This window comes from Oncorhynchus mykiss, chromosome 27, assembly GCF_057628025.1.
Source record: "Oncorhynchus mykiss isolate SJ-2025 chromosome 27, ASM5762802v1, whole genome shotgun sequence".
NCBI lineage: Eukaryota > Metazoa > Chordata > Actinopteri > Salmoniformes > Salmonidae > Oncorhynchus > Oncorhynchus mykiss.
This window is the reverse complement of record NC_143048.1, coordinates 17110147-17133521: the sequence shown is the minus strand read 5'-3', so window position 1 is coordinate 17133521 and position 23375 is coordinate 17110147. Positions and strand designations below refer to the sequence as shown.

General features: G+C 45.1%; 1 protein-coding gene across 5 annotated transcripts in view; it reads right to left on the bottom strand.

Annotated features, from left to right (window-relative positions):
- Positions 1-23375, bottom strand: part of LOC110507626 (schwannomin-interacting protein 1) — a 60203-nt gene that overhangs the window by 26342 nt on the left and 10486 nt on the right. The window contains exon 1 of one of the 5 annotated variants that reach the window (XM_021587734.3): positions 2047-2325. The exons of the other annotated variants lie outside the window; for them this stretch is intronic. Coding sequence (XP_021443409.1) covers positions 2047-2076 — 30 coding nt within the window. The 5' untranslated portion in view covers positions 2077-2325. Of the gene's footprint in view, positions 1-2046; positions 2326-23375 lie in introns of those variants that run through there. 5 annotated transcript variants of the gene reach the window in all.

Sequence of the window (23375 nt, the reverse complement as noted above, 5' to 3'; positions counted from 1 at the left end):
CTTCTTGTTGCTGGATAGACAGTATCTCTCCTTTCCATCCCTCTTTCTTTCTGTCTCACCATTAGTCCTCTTGATCTACAGCACCTCTCTTTCTCTCTCTCCTTTTCTGCTCTCCATCGCTCTTCATTTCTGTTTTTATCGTTTTCTAATCGTGTGCCACTCTCATCTCTCGTTTTTAATCTTGCTCTCTGCCTATTCCTCCTACTCTGTTTCTTGTTCATGTTTTTCTGTTTTAATTCTGCAGTCCCTCTGGTTTCTCTTGTCTCTGTACACCCTCTGTTCCCCCTCTGTTCCCCCTCTGTTCCCCTCCATTTCTTCATCTAGCTTTTATTTCCAAATAAACTTGGCGTACTTACTGAGGAAATCCTTATCCCATTATACAACACACACACGCACACGCACACACACACACACCCCTGTGATGTGAGCCACATTGGGGATTAACAATGCATAACAGATAAATATGCCATGTTAGAAGCAGTGCGTCTGTTCACTGCTCTAAGGATAAAACCCCCATAGGCAACTAAACTGACTGTGGATCAGCTCTTAGCTCAGTGTGTAACGTCATGTGATGATCAATGGAGCAGATCAGAGCAGCTGTGGATAGGCCTTCACTGGCCAGTACGGTTTCTTACAATACCAGGGACAATCAGAGGAGAAGAGAGGAATGGTCCACACACACACACGCACACGCACACACACACAGCTCTTCATCTGTACTCTCTTCCTCCTCCCTCTCTACTCCTTCCTCTCCTTCTCCACCTCCTTCTCTGAATATCTTTCTCTTCTAAAACTATCTTGTTTTTAACCACCACCTCATTCCTTTCTCCACCTCCTCTATTCTTCCTCCCTCACATTCTCCTCTTTTTCAAATCCTTCTCTTCCTCCCTTTTTCCTCTCCCTTTATCCAAGACCCACCTTCTCCCCCTCTACTCCTCCACCTCCTCCTCCCCCTCCTCCTCCTCCTCCTCCTCCCCCTCTACTCCTCCTGTTTCATCTCCTTCATTGCTGCACCCCTCTATCATCTCCATTAGATTTTTACATCTATGTCCTTTCCTCCTCCTCCTCTCCCTCCTCCCCCTCCTCCTCTCCCTCCTCTCCCTCCTCCTCCTCCTCCCCCCTCCTCCTCTCCCTCCTCCTCCTCTCCCCCCTCCTCCCCCTCCTCTCCCTCCTCTCCCTCCTCCTCCTCCTCCCCCTCCTCTCCCTCCTCCTCCTACTCCTCCCTCCTCCTCCTCCTCCTCCTCCTCCTCCTCCTCCTCTCCCTCCTCATCTCCCTCCTCCTCCCTCCTCTCCCTCCTCCTCCTCCTCCCCCTCCTCTCCCTCCTCCTCCTCCTCTCCCTCCTCTCCCTCCTCCTCTCCCTCTCCCTCCTCCTCCTCCTCCTCCTCCCTGCATTACAACAGCCATGCCGTCTTTATTCTTGCTATGAAGAAAGTAAAGCTCAAGTGATGTACTGCACTACTTGAACGCTGCACTCATCTAATCATTCCTCCCATTCCTCATTAAGTAAAGTGGGACACTTCTGTCGCAGTCTGGAGGTGCCATTTCCAACCCACCCGCCCACGCACTCTCACATCGCACGCACAGACAGACAGACAGACAGAAACAGCTCACCCTTCCCAGACATCTATTGATCAGGCTCAGCCCAGGGGAAAGGGGGGAGGAGGGACATTATTCCCTGAAGTCAAATGTGCGCTTAGCAACCGCCCTAGTCATCCACTTCCCAAACCCATCCCATCATACAAACACCAAACCCCACTGGGATGTGCCTGACATCCATGACAAACAAACCCCTGCAAGATACGACAATCACTAATGACAGTCAGTCAGTATTACATGATGGAAACCTTTGGGAAAACACACATGCATACCAGTCCTACTGCAGTATCTTCTCCCCTGGAGGGGCAAGCTCAACCACAGAGCAGCAAAGCCCTGACCTGCCTGCCTGCTCAACAACAGCTAACATAACACATCCTCTACTACACTAACAGCTTTCTGTCTAGCCTCAGCGCTCGTCCCAGCTAGCCTTAGTCAGTGTCTTGTCTTACCTGGTGAGAACAGTTTTCCTGGTGAACCATCCTTCACAGCATCCTAGACAGGTGCAGGCTGGCTGCGCCTCGGGAATGACAACGGGTATGGGATTGGGTGAGGATTCCCAAAACTGCTGCAGTTTGCTGGCGAGGAGAGGGGGGAGAGATCCAGCCCAGTCCCAATCCGGACAGAGAGACCAGAGAGAGAAAGAGACTGACTGTATGTCTGTGTTCTGGTCTCACGCTCTACTGATCCTGCTGCTACTGATATAGCTGCTCCTCTCCTCTGTCGTGTCCTCTCTCTCGTTTTCTCTCTTTCACTCTGTCTGTCTGTCTGTCTGAGAGAAGGGTAGGATCTGATCACTTCATTTCCAAAAGAGAGGGAAAGGTAGGGTGGGAGAGAACTAAAAAAGGGGAGGGGAGTGAGAAAGAGGAGGAGAAACAGAACGGGAGAGTGAATCTGTGGCCGTCTCGCTCCCTGCCGGGAACGGGGAGGGGCAGAGTGACTCATTACAGACACAGTCAGCCAATGGGGTGGTAGAACAGGGAGGGGGAGACAGGGGGGCGGGCTGCGGGATCAGAGGGGGAGGTGGCCTTCCGCTGGCCTACAGAGGTGGAAACGTCCCACAGAGAGAGAGAAAAGAAAGGGGGAGGAGGGGGAGAGAAAAGAAGCAAGGGGGAAGAGGGTGGGTGAGAGAGGGGAGGAAGAGAAGTGACTCCCATACCAAACACCAAACACCATCTCAATCTCTAAATCTTCTCTAAGTGCTATGACACTATCTTAATACTGTTATCTATGACCTAATTTCAGTATTTTGGGGATATCAAAAGTCTGCATGGTGCCTTTAAAAACAGAAGAATGTTTGAATGTATGGCTAACGGTAAACAGCACATCATATTCATATTCACAGGTTTTCATTACTTGTGAACAGTTGACTATTTTCTCAGCGTTGGTGTGTATGACTATAACAGGATATAAGTGTCTGTTTGGGGCGTAGCTCCTTTCCTCTCTGTCCCTCTTCCGGTCCCCCTGTGGTACAGGATTATAATCTGTCTGGAACAGATGGCCTCTCTATAATCCACCAGCAGGGAAGGCCACCCTGGATGAACTCTTCTCTCTCTTCTCTCTATCCATCCAAAATGACATAACAATTACGAGGCTATATACAGGGGGTACCGGTACTGAGTCAATGAGGAGGGGTACAGGTTAGTCGAGGTCATTTGTACATGTAGGTAGGGGTAAAGTGACTATGCATAGATACTAAACAGCGAGCAGCAGCAGTCAATGTAAATAGTCCGGATGGCCATTTGATGAATTGTTCAGCAGTCTTAAGGAGTCTTTTGAACCTAGACTTGGTGCTCCGGTACCGCTTGCCATGCAGTAGCAGAGAAAACAGTCTATGACTTGGTTGACTGGAGTCTTTGACCATTTTTTTGGGCCTTCCTCTGACACCGCCTAGTATATCGATCCTGGATGGCAGGAAGCTTGGTCCCAGTGATGTATTGGGCCGTACGGACTACCCTCTGTAGCCATACCAGGCGGTGATGCAACCGGTCAGGATGCTCTCGATGGTGTAGCTGTTGAACTTTTTGAGGATCTGGGGACACATGCCAAATCTTTTCAGTCTCCAGAGGGGGAAAATGTGTTGTGGTGCCCTCTCATGACTGTCTTGGTGTGTTTGGACCATGAGAGTTTGATGGTGATGTGGACAGCAAGGAATTTAAAACTCTCAACCCGCTCCACTACAGTCCCGAACGATGGGGGCCTGTTTGGACCCTCCTTTTCCTGTAGTCCATGATCATCTCTTTAGTCTTGCTCACATTGAGGGAGAGGTTGTTGTCCTGGCACTGGACAACGCTGGGCCAATTGTGAGCCACCCTATGGGACTATGTCAGGCGAGCAATACCTCGAGACTTCTTAAATATTAGACATCGCGCACCAGCAGTTATTGACAAATAGACACACACCCCCGCCCCTGATCTTACCAGACGTAGCTGGTTTGTCCTGCCGATGCACGGAAAACCCTGCCAGCTCTATTTTATCCATGTCGTCGCTCAGTCACGACTCGGTGAAACCTAAGATATTACCATTTTTAATGTCCCGTTGGTAGGATACTCTTGACCGTAGATCATCCAGTTTATTCTCCAGTGATTGCACGTTGGCCAATAGAACCGACGGTAGTGGTGATTCACTCACTCTTCTCTGAATCCTCACAAGGCATCCCAACCTTCTCCCTCTGTATCTCCACCTTTTCTTCACGCAAATGACAGGGATTTGTGCCGGGTCTCCGGAAAGCAGTATATCCTTCGCATCGAACTCATTAAAGAAAAACTCTTCATCCAGTTCGAGGTGAGTAATCGCTGCTCTGATGTCCAGAAGCTTTCTTTGGTCATAAGAGACGGTAGCAGCAACTTTATGTACACAATAAGTTACAAACAATATGAAAAAACAAACAAAAGAGCCATTATCGTCGCCATTATCATCACCATTATCTTCGCCACTAGTATTCAACAAATCTTCTAGATCAAAGTATATTATTTTGTATTGGTAGTCCATGATGAAATGATAGCTTGGCTACTGTGCGGAAGGACAGAACACTCTCTCCATCCATCCATCAATCTCTCTCTCCCTCCATCCAATGATCTCTCTCTCCCTCCCTCCATCCTCTCTCCGGTCAGAGATAGACAGATGTCTCCCACACCGTATGCCCTCGCTGGTATGTGATTGAGAGATCGCTCTTTCTGTCTGTTATTGATCTCTGTTGGGTAATGGTGCCGTTTCCCGACAAGATGGATGTTGTTCCTGGTCTGATCTGAGTGGCCAGGCTCTGGAGCGTTGACTATGGTCTGGAAGGGTCAACAGGGTTAACAGTGGCCCTTACAGTAGAAAGTCCAATATGACAGAATAGAGAGGAACACTACATACTACAGCTGCATTGAGGAAGGATCCAGTGTTTCACTAGTACTAACCATCAGCATTTTACTACTTTCCTTTCTAGAATAGCTACACTAATAAAACACAGTAGGAATATGAATCCTAAACACACACACACACACACACACACACACACACACACACACACACACACACACACGCTCCCTGAGCTATGGTTTGATATGAGAGGACCCAGCCCCCAACTCTCTCTCCTCCATCGCCATGGTAGCAGACACTTCCTGCTGACCTCCAGTTGGTTGTCAAGGTTTCGTGAATCTGAATCAAGGGCAAGGTGGACACACAAGAGCACATCCACACACACATGAGACCGTTAACACACACATGGATACACACACACGTACGCATGAATGCACGCGGGTGCCCAGACGCACACACACCACATGAGGTTGGTGGGATCTTAATTGGGGAGAACGGCTCATAGTAATAGCTGGAGTGGAATAGGTGGAATGGTATCAAATACGTCAAACAAGTCTTTGATGCCATTCCATTTACTCCGTTCCAGCCATTATTATGAGCAGTCCTCCCCTCAGCAGCCTCCTGTGACACACACACACACACACACACACACACACACACACACACACACACACACACAAATATCCAAAGATCTGATTATCTACTATACCTATTGGCAGCAGATTACGGCCCAACCCAACCCAAACCAACAGGGAGTAGCCTAGATAGACGTTATAATCTAGAGACTAGAATCTGTTGATTCTGACTCAAACTGCTACAGAATGTGTTTTTTTGTTGTCATTTAGAATATGTGAATATCATCAAACTGTGCACTGCAAGTGTTTTAGAGTAATCTCTTCGAGAGTGTGTGTACATCTATGTGTGTGTGTGTCCGCATAATGCAGTGGAGTCAGTGTTGGAGTAGTTCCAGGGAGCAGGCCCAGCCCTCTGCCTCTCATCCCTCCTCCACCTCCTTCAACACAGAAACATACAGCATCAAAACAGAGCAGCTATATAAAGAGGTATATGAATGTCAGAGAACTCACTCTGTGTGTGTGTGTGTGTTTTCTGTCCCTGTTTCCGAGGCTGCAGCACAGATACACACATGCAAGCGGAAATAAGAAATACCCCCAATCTGATCTGACCTGATCGATGGCCCTATGACATAAAACTGTGAACCAGATGAGAGGACAGAGCCAGTTGCCTCTAGCTGATCCCAGGTCAGATCTGACCTGATTGAGGGCCCTATGACATAAAACTGTGGACCAGATGAGAGGACAGAGCCAGTTTCCTCTAGCTGATCCCAGGTCAGATCTGACCTGATTGAGGGCCCTATGACATACAACTGTGGACCAGATGAGAGGACAGAGCCAGTTTCCTCTAGCTGATCCCAGGTCAGATCTGACCTGATTGAGGGCCCTATGACATAAATCTGTGGACCAGATGAGAGGACAGAGCCAGTTTCCTCTAGCAGATCCCAGGTCAGATCTGACCTGATTGAGGGCCCTATGACATAAAACTGTGGACCAGATGAGAGGACAGAGCCAGTTTCCTCTAGCAGATCCCAGGTCAGATCTGACCTGATGGTTCCAGTTAGGTTTATGAGTCAGTAGGGTAATGATCATAACTAGGCTATCACTGTGCTGTTCCAATATTAAGACACATAACATAACTCCCTCCATCCTGCCTCACATCTTGCCTCACTTTGTGATGTTAATCTACGGTACATCCCCCTCTCTTTCAAGCTGTAAAACAGTACTCTTTCTAGTCTGAGACACAGTATCTTCCCCATCATAGACAATGTACTATCAGTGTAGTGAGATTCAGTAGCGGTATATCTCCTCAGCATTACTAATTCATTAGCCATCAGCCCACACAGTGGAACACACACCGCAGACAACGTTTCATATGATCAACTGCTCTACAGCATACTATATCTCTCTCTCTCTCTCTCTCTCTCTCTCTCTCTCTCTCTCTCTCTCTCTCTCTCTCTCTCTCTCTCTCTCTCTCTCTCTCTCCTCTCTCTCTCTCTCTCTCTCTCTCTCTCTCTCTCTCTCTCTCTCTCTCTCTCTCTCTCTCTCTCTCTCTCTCTCTCTCTCAGAGCAGAGAATTGATCTCACTGTGTATGTCTCTGGAAGAGTCACTCTACATGCAGGTTTCACAATTGAACACATAACAGAGGATTCTCCATCTCATAATAGAGTAGAAACTATTTTTTCCTCAATAGCAGTCGTGGGTTCGTTATGTTGTTAGTCGTGGGCTACAGGGATTGCTTTGGGAGATTCTCATTTGGGCAAAAGACCTCAACTCCTCCGTCCTCTTTTCTCTGAAAACTGATAAATGGTTGAGTGGTCGAGGAGAGTGTTTTGATCCCTTTACACATGTATTTGGGGATTCCACCCCTGTAAATGTCATTTGCCCGATGATGTGTGAGTGGAGAGGGAGAGTCTCATTTCATACGAGCGCATTTTTAGTTAGCAAAACCAATTGAGAATCTCCCATGGTTCCTGTGAGCTCCCTGTTTAGTCAGGTTTTGGGGAGTAAGGGTCAGAGTGGTCTTGTAAGTCTTGGTAATTAAAGGTTAAAGCAAGTAGTCTGTAGTGAAGTTATGGTCAAGCTGTATAGTCAGTCTGTTTAGCCTGGGTGCCAGTCTGTCAGAATGGCTCTTTCCGGTCAACAGGCTGTATAGCCATGTTGAGGCTGTGTCACGGCTACAGTGCATCTGCTCTGTGTGTTCAGTGTGGCAGTGACAGACGAAGCTCTCCCCATGATCTGGCTACCGCCCTCATGTACATGCTATCACACACATGGAGGGAGAGGACGAAAGAACAGACACAGTCACAGAGAGAGAGAGAGAGAGAGAGAGAGAGAGAGAGAGAGAGAGAGAGAGAGAGAGAGAGAGAGAGAGAGAGAGAGAGAGAGAGAGAGAGACGTATAGTATGCTGTAGAGCAGTTGATCATATGAAACGTTGTCTGTGGTGAGTAGAGAGAGAGAGAGAGAGAGAGAGAGAGAGTAGAGAGAGTAGAGAGAGTAGAGAGAGAGAGAAGAGAGAGAGAAAGAGAGAGTAGAGAGAGAGTAGAGAGAGAGAGAAAGAGAGAGAGAGAGAGAGAGAGAGAGAGATAGAGAGAGAGAGAGAGAGAGAGAGAGAAAGAGAGAGAGAGTTAGTTAGTTAGTATTATTTTTGTATTCTTTTTGTTTATTGGTGGGTATTTCTTTCCTTATCTTTTCCCCCCCAATTGTTTTCAATCATAGGCATGTAATACCATTGACAGCCATTACAAATAACCATCCCACAATAGGGAAGTGGGAGTTTAAAGGTTCAAAGGTCTCCCAGACTACCCGCCACACCTCCCCCAGAACACCCTTTGAGTTGTTGCTGTTTTAACCCTGTAACCATGCGGAATTAACCCTGTAACCACGCGGAATTAACCCTGTAACCATGCGGAATTAACCCTGTAACCACTCGGAATTAACCCTGTAACCACGCGGAATTAACCCTGTAACCACGCGGAATTAACCCTGTAACCACGTGGAATTAACCCTATAACCACGCGGAATTAACCCTGTAACCATGCGGAATTAACCCTGTAACCACGCGGAATTAACCCTGTAACCATGCGGAATAACCCTGTAGCCACACGGAATTAACCCTGTAGACACGTGGAATTAACCCTGTAACCACGCAGAATTAACCCTGTAGCCACGCGGAATTAACCCTGTAGCCACGCGGAATTAACCCTGTAACCACGCGGAATTAACCATGTAACCACACGGAATTAACCCTGTAACCACGCGGAATTAACCATGTAACCACACGGAATTAACCCTGTAACCACGCGGAATTAACCCTGTAACCACGCGGAATTAACCCTGTAACCACGCGGAATTAACCATGTAACCACACGGAATTAACCCTGTAACCACGCGGAATTAACCCTGTAACCACGCAGAATTAACCATGTAACCACGAAGAATTAACCCTGTAGCCACGCGAAATTAACCCTGTAACCACGCGGAATTAACCCTATAACCACGCAGAATTAACCCTGTAGCCACGCAGAATTAACCCTGTAACCACGCAGAATTAACCCTGTAACCACGCAGAATTAACCCTGTAACCACGCAGAATTAACCCTGTAACCATGCAGAACTAACCCTGTAGCCACGCAGAATTAACCCTGTAACCATGCAGAATTAACCCTGTAACCACGCAGAATTAACCCTGTAACCATGCAGAATTAACCCTGTAACCATGCAGAATTAACCCTGTAGCCATGCAGAATTAACCCTGTAACCATGCAGAATTAACCCTGTAACCATGCAGAATTAACCCTGTAACCACGCAGAATTAACCCTGTAACCATGCAGAATTAACCCTGTAGCCATGCAGAATTAACCCTGTAACCATGCAGAATTAACCCTGTAACCACGCAGAATTAACCCTGTAACCATGCAGAATTAACCCTGTAGCCATGCAGAATTAACCCTGTAGCCATGCAGAATTAACCCTCTAACCACGCAGAATTAACCCTGTAACCACGCAGAATTAACCTTGTAACCATGCAGAATTAACCCTGTAACCATGCAAAATGAACCCTGTAGCCATGCAGAATTAACCCTGTAACCATGCAGAATTAACCCTGTAACCACGCAGAATTAACCCTGTAACCACGCAGAATTAACCCTGTAACCATGCAGAATTAACCCTGTAACCATGCAGAATTAAACCTGTAACCATGCAGAATTAACCCTGTAGCCATGCAGAATTAACCCTGTAACCACGCAGAATTAACCCTGTAACCACGCAGAATTAACCCTGTAACCATGCAGAATTAACCCTGTAACCATGCAGAATTAACCCTGTAACCATGCAGAATTAACCCCGTAGCCATGCAGAATTAACCCTGTAGCCATGCAGAATTAACCCTGTAGCCATGCAGAATTAACCCTGTAACCACGCAGAATTAACCCTGTAACCACGCGGAATTAACCATGTAACCACACGGAATTAACCCTGTAACCACGCGGAATTAACCATGTAACCACACGGAATTAACCCTGTAACCACGCGGAATTAACCCTGTAACCACGAAGAATTAACCCTGTAGCCACGCGAAATTAACCCTGTAACCACGCGGAATTAACCCTATAACCACGCAGAATTAACCCTGTAGCCACGCAGAATTAACCCTGTAACCACGCAGAATTAACCCTGTAACCACGCAGAATTAACCCTGTAACCATGCAGAATTAACCCTGTAACCATGCAGAATTAACCCTGTAGCCACGCAGAATTAACCCTGTAACCATGCAGAATTAACCCTGTAACCACGCAGAATTAACCCTGTAACCATGCAGAATTAACCCTGTAGCCATGCAGAATTAACCCTGTAACCATGCAGAATTAACCCTGTAACCATGCAGAATTAACCCTGTAACCACGCAGAATTAACCCTGTAACCATGCAGAATTAACCCTGTAGCCATGCAGAATTAACCCTGTAACCATGCAGAATTAACCCCTGTAACCACGCAGAATTAACCCTGTAACCATGCAGAATTAACCCTGTAGCCATGCAGAATTAACCCTGTAGCCATGCAGAATTAACCCTCTAACACGCAGAATTAACCCTGTAACCACGCAGAATTAACCTTGTAACCATGCAGAATTAACCCTGTAACCATGCAAAATGAACCCTGTAGCCATGCAGAATTAACCCTGTAACCATGCAGAATTAACCCTGTAACCACGCAGAATTAACCCTGTAACCACGCAGAATTAACCCTGTAACCATGCAGAATTAACCCTGTAACCATGCAGAATTAACCCTGTAACCATGCAGAATTAACCCTGTAACCATGCAGAATTAACCCTGTAACCATGCAGAATTAACCCTGTAGCCATGCAGAAAATTAACCCTGTAGCCATGCAGAATTAACCCTGTAACCACGCAGAATTAACCCTGTAACCACGCAGAATTAACCCTGTAACCACGCAGAATTAACCCTGTAACCACGCAGAATTAACCCTGTAACCATGCAGAATTAACCCTGTAACCATGCAGAATTAACCCTGTAACCATGCAGAATTAACCCTGTAACCATGCAGAATTAACCCTTAACCATGCAGAATTAACCTGTAGCCATGCAGAATTAACCCTGTAGCCATGCAGAATTAACCCCGTAACCACGCAGAATTAACCCTGTAACCACGCAGAATTAACCCTGTAACCATGCAGAATTAACCCCTGTAACCATGCAGAATTAACCCTGTAACCATGCAGAATTAACCCTGTAACCATGCAGAATTAACCCTGTAACCATGCAGAATTAACCCTGTAACCATGCAAAATTAACCCTGTAGCCACGCAGAATTAACCCTCTAACCACGCAGATTAACCCTGTAACCACGCAGAATTAACCCTGTAACCATGCAAAATTAACCCTGTAACCATGCAGAATTAACCCTGTAACCACGCAGAATTAACCCCGTAACCACGCAGAATTAACCCCGTAACCACGCAGAATTAACCCCGTAACCATGCAGAATTAACCCCGTAACCATGCAGAATTAACCCTGTAACCATGCAAAATTAACCCTGTAGCCACGCAGAATAAATGCGTAAAAATAGACGTTCATCCATTATGCATCAAATTTCAAAGGGAAACCAAGAGATCTTGTTGAGAGAGAGAGATGTACAGAAAGACAGGGATAGAAAACATCTCCTGAGTTTGTGTGTAAAAAAAGAACACCGTCTCTTTAAAGAGTTGCCCTGCTCTAGCAAGGAATTCTGGCAGGGATAGAGTCTGTGTGTGTCTGCTCTGAACAGGACTTTTATTTTTAGCCTGGTATAAACAGACCCAGTTGGGAGCCCCTGCCTAGTGCCTGGTTCTCAGTCCACCTCAGCTCAGCAACACACACACACACACACACACACACAATGCACTCTGTAATCTAACACAGACAACCCAACCAATTCACCAGCACCACAGCGATCCACCCATGGCTGCTCATAGAGGAGGGAGGGAAAGAGAGAGAGAGAGAGACTATGACTGACCCAAACTTAAGGAAAGCTTTGACTATGTACAGACTCAATGAGTATAGCCTTGCCATTGAGAAAGGCCGCCGTAGGCAGACCTGGTTCTCAAGAGAAGACAGGCTATGTGCACACTGCCCACAAAATTAGGTGGAAACTGAACTGCACTTCCTAACCTCCTGCGCAATGTATGGCCATATTAGAGACACATATTTCCCTCAGATTACACAGAAAACAAACCCGATTTTGCTAAACTCCCATATCTACTGGGTGAAATAACAGTGTACCTGTTGCCAGAAGAAAAGGTCAACCAGTGAAGAACAAACACAATTGTAAATACAACCCATATTAATGCTTATTTATTTTCCCTTGTGTACTTTAACCATTTGTACATCGTTACAACACTGCATATATACATAATATGACATTTGTAATGTCTATTATTTTGGAACTTCTGTGAGTGTAATGTTTACTGTTCATTTTTATTGTTTATTTCAGTTTTGTATATGATCTACTTCACTTGCTTTGGCTATGTTAACGTATGTTTCCCATGCCAATAAAGGCCTTTGAGATGGGGGGGGGGGGGGGGGGGGCAGAGAGAGAGAACAAACACACACAAACCACTGTGCCTGACTCTGCCCTTTGTTCTAGCGTAATACCCACTGACAGCAAGGTGATGGATGGCTGTTTCAACTCCCTCTTTCAACTAAAACCATGCTGCTATTCTCTCCCTCTGCTTTTCACTTTCATTTCCATGCTATAAAGCTATAGGGCCTTGCTCTTTCTCTCTTTCATATTTTGTGATGTTGATCTATGGTACCTCCCCTCTCTTTCAAGCTGTAAAACAGTACTCTCTCTCTCTCTCTCTCTCTCTCTCTCTCTCTCTCTCTCTCTCTCTCTCTCTCTCTCTCTCTCTCTCTCTCTCTCTCTCTCTCTCTCTCTCTCTCTCTCTCTCTCTCTCTCTCTCTCTCTCTCTCTCTCTCTCTCTCTCTCTCTCTCTCTCTCTCTCTCTCTCTCTCTCTCGTTTGGTTTGCAGTGACTGTGCAGAAGCTGTAAAACAGTACTCTCTCTCTCTCTCTCTCTCTCGTTTGGTTTGCAGTGACTGTGCAGAAGCTGTAAATCAGCTCTTAATGGCAACATAAATCCCCATTTCCTCTGCACTATGCTCTGCCACTCACAGCCCCTCCACCCTTTCATCCTCCCAGCCCACATTTTCTTAGGGAGAGAGAGGGAGGCGGGAGAGGCAGAGAAACTGGTCTCCTGCTGTATTCTGCTTGTTCTGAGAACAGTGGGCTGTAATGTACCCTGACAGTTTGAGGAAAAAGACAATTAGCCGGGAACAGGACTGGGAGAAAGGGGGAGACAGGGAGGGCAGAGAACCAGGTGGAAAACGCCCCCATAAAATAACCCTTTTTGGTTTCAGGTAGAACCCTTTCTGGTTCCAGGGTGAACTGCTTTGGGATCCACGTAGAACCCTCTCCATGTAGAACCCTCTGTGAAAGGGTTCTACCCGTTTCACAGAGGGTTCTACCTTGAACCAAAAGTGTTCTACAGCCAAATAACCCTTACTGGTTCTAGATAGCACCTTCTGTTCTAAGAGTCTAGGGTGGAACTGGAGAAAAAGTGGGGGCCGGGGTAACGGGTATTTGGCTGGAGGGAGAGCATACAGTAGGGTGGTCTAGTTACAATACATTGGGTCAAGGGTAGGTGAGTGGTTAGTAAAAAGGTAGGCATTTCTCTGTTGGTTATGCTGCTAGTTTGTACTGTATATCTACATTTAGACTTATAAGTGAACAGCTCCACACCTCCCTACTCTCTCTAGGAGCTCAGTGACTCACAGTGACTAAATCAGAGGAAGGGTGTGAGTGTGTGTGTGTATGCGCACGCTGAGAGACGCTGATGGAATGTGTAGCTCTGGGCTATCCTTTTCCAGCACAGTCATTGCTGTCCGCCCATCTCTACCCACACTCCCCATGTCTCCAGTGTTTCAATCTCCCTCCACACCGACCGGGCCTCCACACTGCAGCTGGCTCGCCTTGATGACATCACACCATCACCCACACAGGAGAGGACATACCATTCCTCTCAGGGTCAGGTGTAGGGATTGTCCTGCTCTACCCTGACCTTCAACCCTACGCTGTATGTCTGGTCACAGACATCTGGCTACACAGCTAGACTCATCTCTAAAGGTGGCCTAGACGTGGGTCTAACTGCTTATCCAGGTGATATAACCATTCATCTAGCTAGGCTATGTGGTGTACACTGAACTGATGCCCCGGGAGATAGATTGAATGTAGAAGGAAGGGAAGACCAGTCAAGCTGTATGAGTGTGTGTCATTAATAGATGGGGTCATCGGGACCGCCACTGATAGCACTGCACTTTTAAATCTATTGACAGCAGGTGTGATTGTTTCCTGTGCCAGTCCTGTCTAGCCGCTTACACCAGACCCAAACCTGATGACTCGGAAACTTTCCTGCAACTTTTTTGTTTCCATGTGTTGTTCTATTTGTGTGCGTGTGTATGTGTGTGTGTTTGTGTGTGTGTTTGTATGGGTGTGTGTTTGTATGGGTGTGTGTGTGTGTACAGCATTCTCTCCCTCTCTCTGCGGTGTATGTGAAGGGGGTTATACTATACAGTGCCTTGCGAAAGTATTCGGCCCCCTTGAACTTTGCGACCTTTTGCCACATTTCAGGCTTCAAACATAAAGATATAAAACTGTATTTTTTTGTGAAGAATCAACAACAAGTGGGACACAATCATGAAGTGAAGTTTCAATCATGAAGTTTTTTAACAAATCAAAAACTGAAAAATTGGGCGTGCAAAATTATTCAGCCCCCTTAAGTTAATACTTTGTAGCGCCACCTTTTGCTGCGATTACAGCTGTAAGTCGCTTGGGGTATGTCTCTATCAGTTTTGCACATTGAGAGACTGAAATTTGAAGTGGAAGGTGGAACGACATTTATTGTATCAGTGAAAGTTTGTATGTAAATTTCAGGTCCAGATGTGTGGCTGTGATGTCAGACACATGGTCATGTTAGAACAGCTGGACCACAGCACAGTTCCCCACCCACTGACTCCAACACTCTTTGACCACACACAGAGCTGACCACGCTCGAGAGCCAACGCCATTAGCACCAGACAAACCAAGTCATTGGGACACAGTCTAAGTCTGCCTTGTAGCTGCCAGGTGCTTTAGTCCTCAAGCACATTTCCTCCACCACAAGACAACACTGCTCCAGGCCAACAGCTAAATCAGACCCCTCGCTGAACAGAACAAACCTCTGATTGTATCCACTGCAAAGTCATGACTGTCAGGCAGACGGAACAGAGAAGAGGGGACAGACTGACTATATCACCGCAGAGTTACAACCTTGTGGTGTTGTCACAACGTATTGGTTCAAACTGCTTCTTAGTCAGGTCAAAGCCTCTCAGATGGAAACATCACACGGTAGTAATGCAGTCGTAATATAGTGCAGGCAGGTATGATGGGAAGACAGGGGTGGCTTCTGAGTAAGACAGAGAGAGACAACAGTCCGAGTCCCAGCTAGTAATACCACATCATGGCTGGGATCATCCCCCTCTCCTCTCCTCCGCCCCAGACCAGAACACACCTGCCCTTTGTTAGACGCCACATAGCAGACAGTCCTGGAGAAAAAAAGACACCCCTCTGGCTACTGAAAGGCACGAGGTCGTTCTCTGTGCTGGGTCGATGGTGAAACACACAGGCTTTCCGTTCACTCTGGGTATGTACTATGGAACTGTATCATCCCTGAAGTGGGTCTATGAGAGAGAAATACCTGCAGTCCTTTACAAAGAAACTGTATGGAAAAATCCATATTCTTGTACACAAATATCTAAAGAACAAGTTATAACCCAAAGTACAAAGTTTATAGGCCTTTTACATTTTGGTAGACCGTCATTGTACATAAGAATGTGTTCTAATCTGACTTGCCTAGTTAAATAAAGGTTTTAAAGAATATACATACTAAGTTGACCACCTCTGATATGAGAGGTGGACATGTTCCTTTACCTGAGTGTACTGTGTACTGTGTTTACCTGAGTGTACTGTGTACCATGTTTACCTGAGTGTACTGTGTGTACTGTGTACTGTGTTTACCTGAGTGTACTGTTTACTGTGTTTACCTGAGTGTACTGTGTGTACTGTGTACTGTGTTTACCTGAGTGTACTGTGTACCGTGTTTACCTGAGTGTACTGTGTACTGTGTTTACCTGAGTGTACTGCCCAACTTGCTGTGTGGAATCCAAGGTTGAGCTGCAAACTCCTCCACTAATAAAAAAAACTATCTTCCCGGCTGCTGGTGATCTCTCAGAGGAAAAGTAGAGAAGAAGCAGAACCTTGAAGCAGTAAGATAAACATCTGTAGAGCGACAGCAGGAGAGAGAGAAAACGGTCCGACTTTAAAGCCTGGACAGTACTGTCTGCTCACAGCGCGTGTGTGTGAGAGCTGTGTAGGAGGCCGGGCGTGCTGGAGCGGGTACTGACACACACAGGCGGGTTAGGTAGAGTCACAGACGCTTGGGGGCTGAACCAGTCACCGGAACCCCAGCACCTGGTCATGGCCCTGCCCACCCCTAACCCCCCCTAGTCCTCCCCTGGTCTGGAACTATCCCTCCTTCCCACCCTCCCTCTGGTCCCAGCCTATCCACACTCTGCTGCCCTATCTCCCTATACCACTTCATCTCTCTCTCTCTATCAGTTTTTAACCCTCTCATCACTATCACTCTTCCCAGTCTTCCTCCAACTTCCATTCTGTCTTTTTTCCCCCTCTCCATCTTTCCTCCTACACTATCATCATTCCCCAGTGTTTTGCTTGTGGTTATATATATCCTCTATGACTGCTTGTGGTTCTATATATCCTCTATGACTGCTTGTGATTATATATATCCTCTATGACTGCTTGTGGTTCTATATATCCTCTATGACTGCTTGTGGTTCTATATATCCTCTATGACTGCTTGTGATTATATATATATCCTCTATGACTGCTTGTGTTTCTTTATATCCTCTATGACTGCTTGTGGTTCTATATATCCTCTATGACTGCTTGTGTTTCTTTATATCCTCTATGACTGCTTGTGGTTCTATATATCCTCTATGACTGCTTGTGATTATATATATCCTCTTTAACTGCTTGTGATTATGTATATCCTCTGACTGCTTGTGATTATATATATATCCTCTATGACTGCTTGTGGTTCTATATATCCTCTATGACTGCTTGTGATTATATATATCCTCTTTAACTGCTTGTGATTATGTATATCCTCTGACTGCTTGTGATTATATATATATCCTCTATGACTGCTTGTGGTTCTATATATCCTCTATGACTGCTTGTGATTATATATATCCTCTGACTGCTTGTGATTATGTATATCCTCTGACTGCTTGTGGTTCTATATATCCTCTATGACTGCTTGTGATTATATATATCCTCTGACTGCTTGTGATTATGTATATCCTCTGACTGCTTGTGGTTATATATATCCTCTATGACTGCTTGTGGTTCTATATATCCTCTATGACTGCTTGTGATTATATATATCCTCTATGACTGCTTGTGGTTCTATATATCCTCTATGACTGCTTGTGGTTCTATATATCCTCTATGACTGCTTGTGATTATATATCCTCTATAACTGCTTGTGATTATATATATCCTCTATGACTGCTTGTGGTTCTATATATCCTCTGACTGCTTGTGATTATGTATATCCTCTGACTGCTTGTGATTATATATATATCCTCTATGACTGCTTGTGATTAAATATATCCTCTATGACTGCTTGTGATTATATATATCCTCTGACTGCTTGTGGTTCTATATATCCTCTATGACTGCTTGTGATTATACATATCCTCTATGACTGCTTGTGGTTCTATATATTCCCTATGACTGCTTGTGATTATATATATCCTCTATGACTGCTTGTGATTATATATATTCTCTATGACTGCTTGTGATTATATATATCCTCTATGACTGCTTGTGATTATATATATTCTCTATGACTGCTTGTGATTATATATATCCTCTATGACTGCTTGTGATTATATATATCCTCTATGACTGCTTGTGGTTCTATATATCCTCTATGACTGCTTGTGATTATATATATCCTCTATGACTGCTTGTGGTTCTATATATCCTCTATGACTGCTTGTGGTTCTATATATCCTCTATGACTGCTTGTGATTATATATATCCTCTATAACTGCTTGTGATTATATATATCCTCTATGACTGCTTGTGGTTCTATATATCCTCTGACTGCTTGTGATTATGTATATCCTCTGACTGCTTGTGATTATATATATATCCTCTATGACTGCTTGTGATTAAATATATCCTCTATGACTGCTTGTGATTATATATATCCTCTGACTGCTTGTGGTTCTATATATCCTCTATGACTGCTTGTGATTATACATATCCTCTATGACTGCTTGTGGTTCTATATATTCCCTATGACTGCTTGTGATTATATATATCCTCTATGACTGCTTGTGATTATATATATTCTCTATGACTGCTTGTGATTATATATATCCTCTATGACTGCTTGTGATTATATATATCCTCTATGACTGCTTGTGATTATATATATCCTCTATGACTGCTTGTGATTATATATATTCTCTATGACTGCTTGTGATTATACAGTATATATCCTCTATGACTGCTTGCACTAGAAACTTCTTACCCTACAATCTTCTCCCCCCGTGTCTCTCTCTCTCTCTCTCTTTCTCTCTCTCAACGTGGCACAGGGCTGACTTCAGTCTGAAGGTGGTTAGTACTGGAGTGCTCAGGGCAGGGTTCAGACACAAAACAACTACCACATAATCACAGTTTCCAAGCAGAGAGAGAGAGAGATAGGAAGAGACAGAGAGGGACAAAAAGATGGCGAGAAGGCAAGCCCTTCAAGTCTCTCTCCCTTCTAATACTCTATTCTCCACCGCTACCTCTTCCCTTGCTTCAACACGCTATCTCTGTCACATGCTTCAACACGCTATCTCTGTCACATACTTCAACACGCTATCTCTGTCACATACTTCAACACGCTATCTCTGTCACATACTTCAACACGCTATCTCTGTCACATACTTCAACACGCTATCTCTGTCACATACTTCAACACGCCATCTCTGTCACATACTTCAACACCCTATCTCTGTCACATACTTCAACACGCCATCTCTGTCACATACTTCAACACGCTATCTCTGTCACATACTTCAACAAGCTATCTCTTCCCTTGCTTCAACACACTATCTCTGTCACATACTTCGGTTTCCTCAGCCTTGTGAGCTTATCTAGGACAGCTTGTTCCACACTTCCTCTGTTGATTCAGGCTGTGTTTCTCCTGCATGCTGGTCGATAGCGACAGCTTGAAGAAAATGTCCCTGTAATGTTGTCTTTCCATTGCTTTAGTCAGCCACAGGCAGCTGATCTAACAGGGTCAATGGTAAATGCTGGTGTGTGTTTTTTATTATCTCTCCTCTGATCCTGAGCTAAAACCTGATAGGGAAACACACTCACGCTGCCTGCCCTGCCAGAAACGTGTGTATCCGTGCATGTGGGTAGGTGTGTGCGGTGTGTTGTCAAGTCAATGTGCATTTTATTTCTAACACTCAACTGGATGTATTGGTACAAATGCGTGTGCATATTCATGTCCTTGGTGTGTGCTGATCTGATATGGATGTGAGTCCTGTGAGACATGTTGCTGCACGTGCAGAGACGCAGACCGACAGAAACGCGTGTTCGCATGTTGAACAGTCGCTGAGTGTTGTTATCTATGTGCTAGCCTCGTGCTGATACTTGCAATACATGCTGAGGGATTTAGCTCAAAGGCACATTCATTGGGAAATATGTACAAGTATGATTGTGTGTATGTGTGTGTCACACAAAACTGAAGTTAGAACACACGCTGAGCCATGTTGCACAGAATACATTACATGTGTGTGCGTGCAGACTTGCATATATGGTGTACACTCCCGGTCCAAAGTTTTAGAACACCTACTCATTCAAGGGTTTTTCGTTATTTTGGATATTTCTTCATTGTAGGATAATAGTGAAGACATGTTATCCAGGCAAAGGGTGGCTTTTTAAAGAATCTCAAATATTTTTGTTTTGTTTAACACTTTTTTGGTTACTACATGATTCCATATCTGTTATTTCATAGTGTTGATGTCGTCACTATTATTCTACAATGTAGAAAACAGTAAAAATAAAGAAAAACCCTTGAATCAGTAGGTATTCTAAAACGTTTGACCGGTAAGGTATGTGTGTGTATATATTTATATACAGTGCCTTGCGAAAGTATTCGGCCCCCTTGAACTTTGCGACCTTTTGCCACATTTCAGGCTTCAAACATAAAGATATAAAACTGTATTTTTTTGTGAAGAATCAACAACAAGTGGGACACAATCATGAAGTGGAACGACATTTATTGGATATTTCAAACTTTTTTAACAAATCAAAAACTGAAAAATTGGGCGTGCAAAATTATTCAGCTCCTTTACTTTCAGTGCAGCAAACTCTCTCCAGAAGTTCAGTGAGGATCTCTGAATGATCCAATGTTGACCTAAATGACTAATGATGATAAATACAATCCACCTGTGTGTAATCAAGTCTCCGTATAAATGCACCTGCACTGTGATAGTCTCAGAGGTCCGTTAAAAGCGCAGAGAGCATCATGAAGAACAAGGAACACACCAGGCAGGTCCGAGATACTGTTGTGAAGAAGTTTAAAGCCGGATTTGGATACAAAAAGATTTCCCAAGCTTTAAACATCCCAAGGAGCACTGTGCAAGCGATAATATTGAAATGGAAGGAGTATCAGACCACTGCAAATCTACCAAGACCTGGCCGTCCCTCTAAACTTTCAGCTCATACAAGGAGAAGACTGATCAGAGATGCAGCCAAGAGGCCCATGATCACTCTGAATGAACTGCAGAGATCTACAGCTGAGGTGGGAGACTCTGTCCATAGGACAACAATCAGTCGTATATTGCACAAATCTGGCCTTTATGGAAGAGTGGCAAGAAGAAAGACATTTCTTAAAGATATCCATAAAAAGTGTCGTTTAAAGTTTGCCACAAGCCACCTGGGAGACACACCAAACATGTGGAAGAAGGTGCTCTGGTCAGATGAAACCAAAATTGAACTTTTTGGCAACAATGCAAAACGTTATGTTTGGCGTAAAAGCAACACAGCTGAACACACCATCCCCACTGTCAAACATGGTGGTGGCAGCATCATGGTTTGGGCCTGCTTTTCTTCAGCAGGGACAGGGAAGATGGTTAAAATTGATGGGAAGATGGATGGAGCCAAATACAGGACCATTCTGAAAGAAAACCTGATGGAGTCTGCAAAAGACCTGAGACTGGGACGGAGATTTGTCTTCCAACAAGACAATGATCCAAAACATAAAGCAAAATCTACAATGGAATGGTTCAAAATTAAACATATCCAGGTGTTAGAATGGCCAAGTCAAAGTCCAGACCTGAATCCAATCGAGAATCTGTGGAAAGAACTGAAAACTGCTGTTCACAAATGCTCTCCATCCAACCTCACTGAGCTCGAGCTGTTTTGCAAGGAGGAATGGGAAAAAATGTCAGTCTCTCGATGTGCAAAACTGATAGAGACATACCCCAAGCGACTTACAGCTGTAATCGCAGCAAAAGGTGGCGCTACAAAGTATTAACTTAAGGGGGCTGAATAATTTTGCACGCCCAATTTTTCAGTTTTTGATTTGTTAAAAAAGTTTGAAATATCCAATAAATGTCGTTCCACTTCATGATTGTGTCCCACTTGTTGTTGATTCTTCACAAAAAAATACAGTTTTATATCTTTATGTTTGAAGCCTGAAATGTGGCAAAAGGTCGCAAAGTTCAAGGGGGCCGAATACTTTCGCAAGGCACTGTAGCTTCAGGCTGAGCTCCTCCCTCCCTATCGCTCTGCTCCTCCATTGGTATGTGAGTGATGGGAGGGGTGCTGCATGTCACAACATAGCTTCACTACTGAGCACACCGTCTACCCACAGGGTACGACTGGATCTGTGTGTGGGTCTGAATAAATGTATATCTTTTCTCAGACATGAGTTTCCTATAGGCCTTTACAAATGTTAATGTAGTGTTAAATATAGACGTGTGTATGAAAGTATGAGGTAAATGATTTCACAGCCTCTGAAGCACACAGGCCTTCTCTGAATCTTTCACCTCGGCCCTGGTTATGAAGGATAGCGTTTTTGTTTTGGTTTGGGGGGAGCGGATGGGTAGGGGCCCCAGACCCCGTTAAGCCTTCATAATATAAAGGTCACCTCACCCCTCGACATCCTCACCACAAATTATTTCTAACCAAGATCCAGAGGGAGATGTTAGAGAGTGGAAACCCTACCCCTGGTCTCCCGTAACTAAACACAGTGGTTCATAGTTCCAATAGTATAGAGTCACACAGAAACAGACCGACTGGCTCTGTGGTGTACGGGCAGCAGGCAGGCTGGCAGACTGATCGGTGGCCATACAGTAGCAGCACACAGCTCCACACAGCCAGTCCCATTAATCAACACTTCCTCTCCCAGCCAGCCGGCGAAACACTGTGGAGATGGTTGCCATGACAATGTCAGACCGGCTAGCAGGAAGAGGACACACCTAAGAGACCGGTGTGTGTGTGACTGGCCCAGGGTCTGGTCTTACTATCGTAGCTGAGGTTCATTACAATGAGCTGGCATATGTAGTTTTGGCAAACTGTAGATAACACACATCAAAATGCATATTGTCTATCTGCATGAACAATGTGTACACCCTTACCTCCAGTCCTCCTAAAAGCCCAGCTCTTTCGGAGGATCTTCTGAGGTGTAAAACCACAGAGGACCCCAAACCCATCCATGCTGGCCTCCCCCACCCCTCTCCCCCCTCCGTCTGGCTGGTGGTTCGTCTGAGTTGATGTCAAAAAATGTAACAACATGTTGGCAGCCCTCTCCCATCCCCTTGCCACCAGACATTCCCTCTAATAAAGACATGCTGTCTTCCTCCTCTCACAGTATCCTGGATCTGTGTATCCAAATGACATTCCCATGTTGGGAAATGGCAGAAGTGCTCCGGATGTTGAAATTCAAACAGGAAATGAGCTTGTTTTAGTCCAACCCTCGTCTCCACTCTGATATCTCTCCTCTGAGCTCAGTCAGGATTACACAGCTATTTCCTATTCCTATTCTACGCAGAGACATCACAATTCCAAGGCCTACTATACTAAGTCTAGGGAGAAGGTCTAGAAACTGTAGGTGTTATCAGTATGCCCTGTGTTACTAAACCTTATGCAAACCAAGTGTGTGTGTGTGTGTGTGTGTGTGTGTGTGTGTGTGTGTGTGTGTGT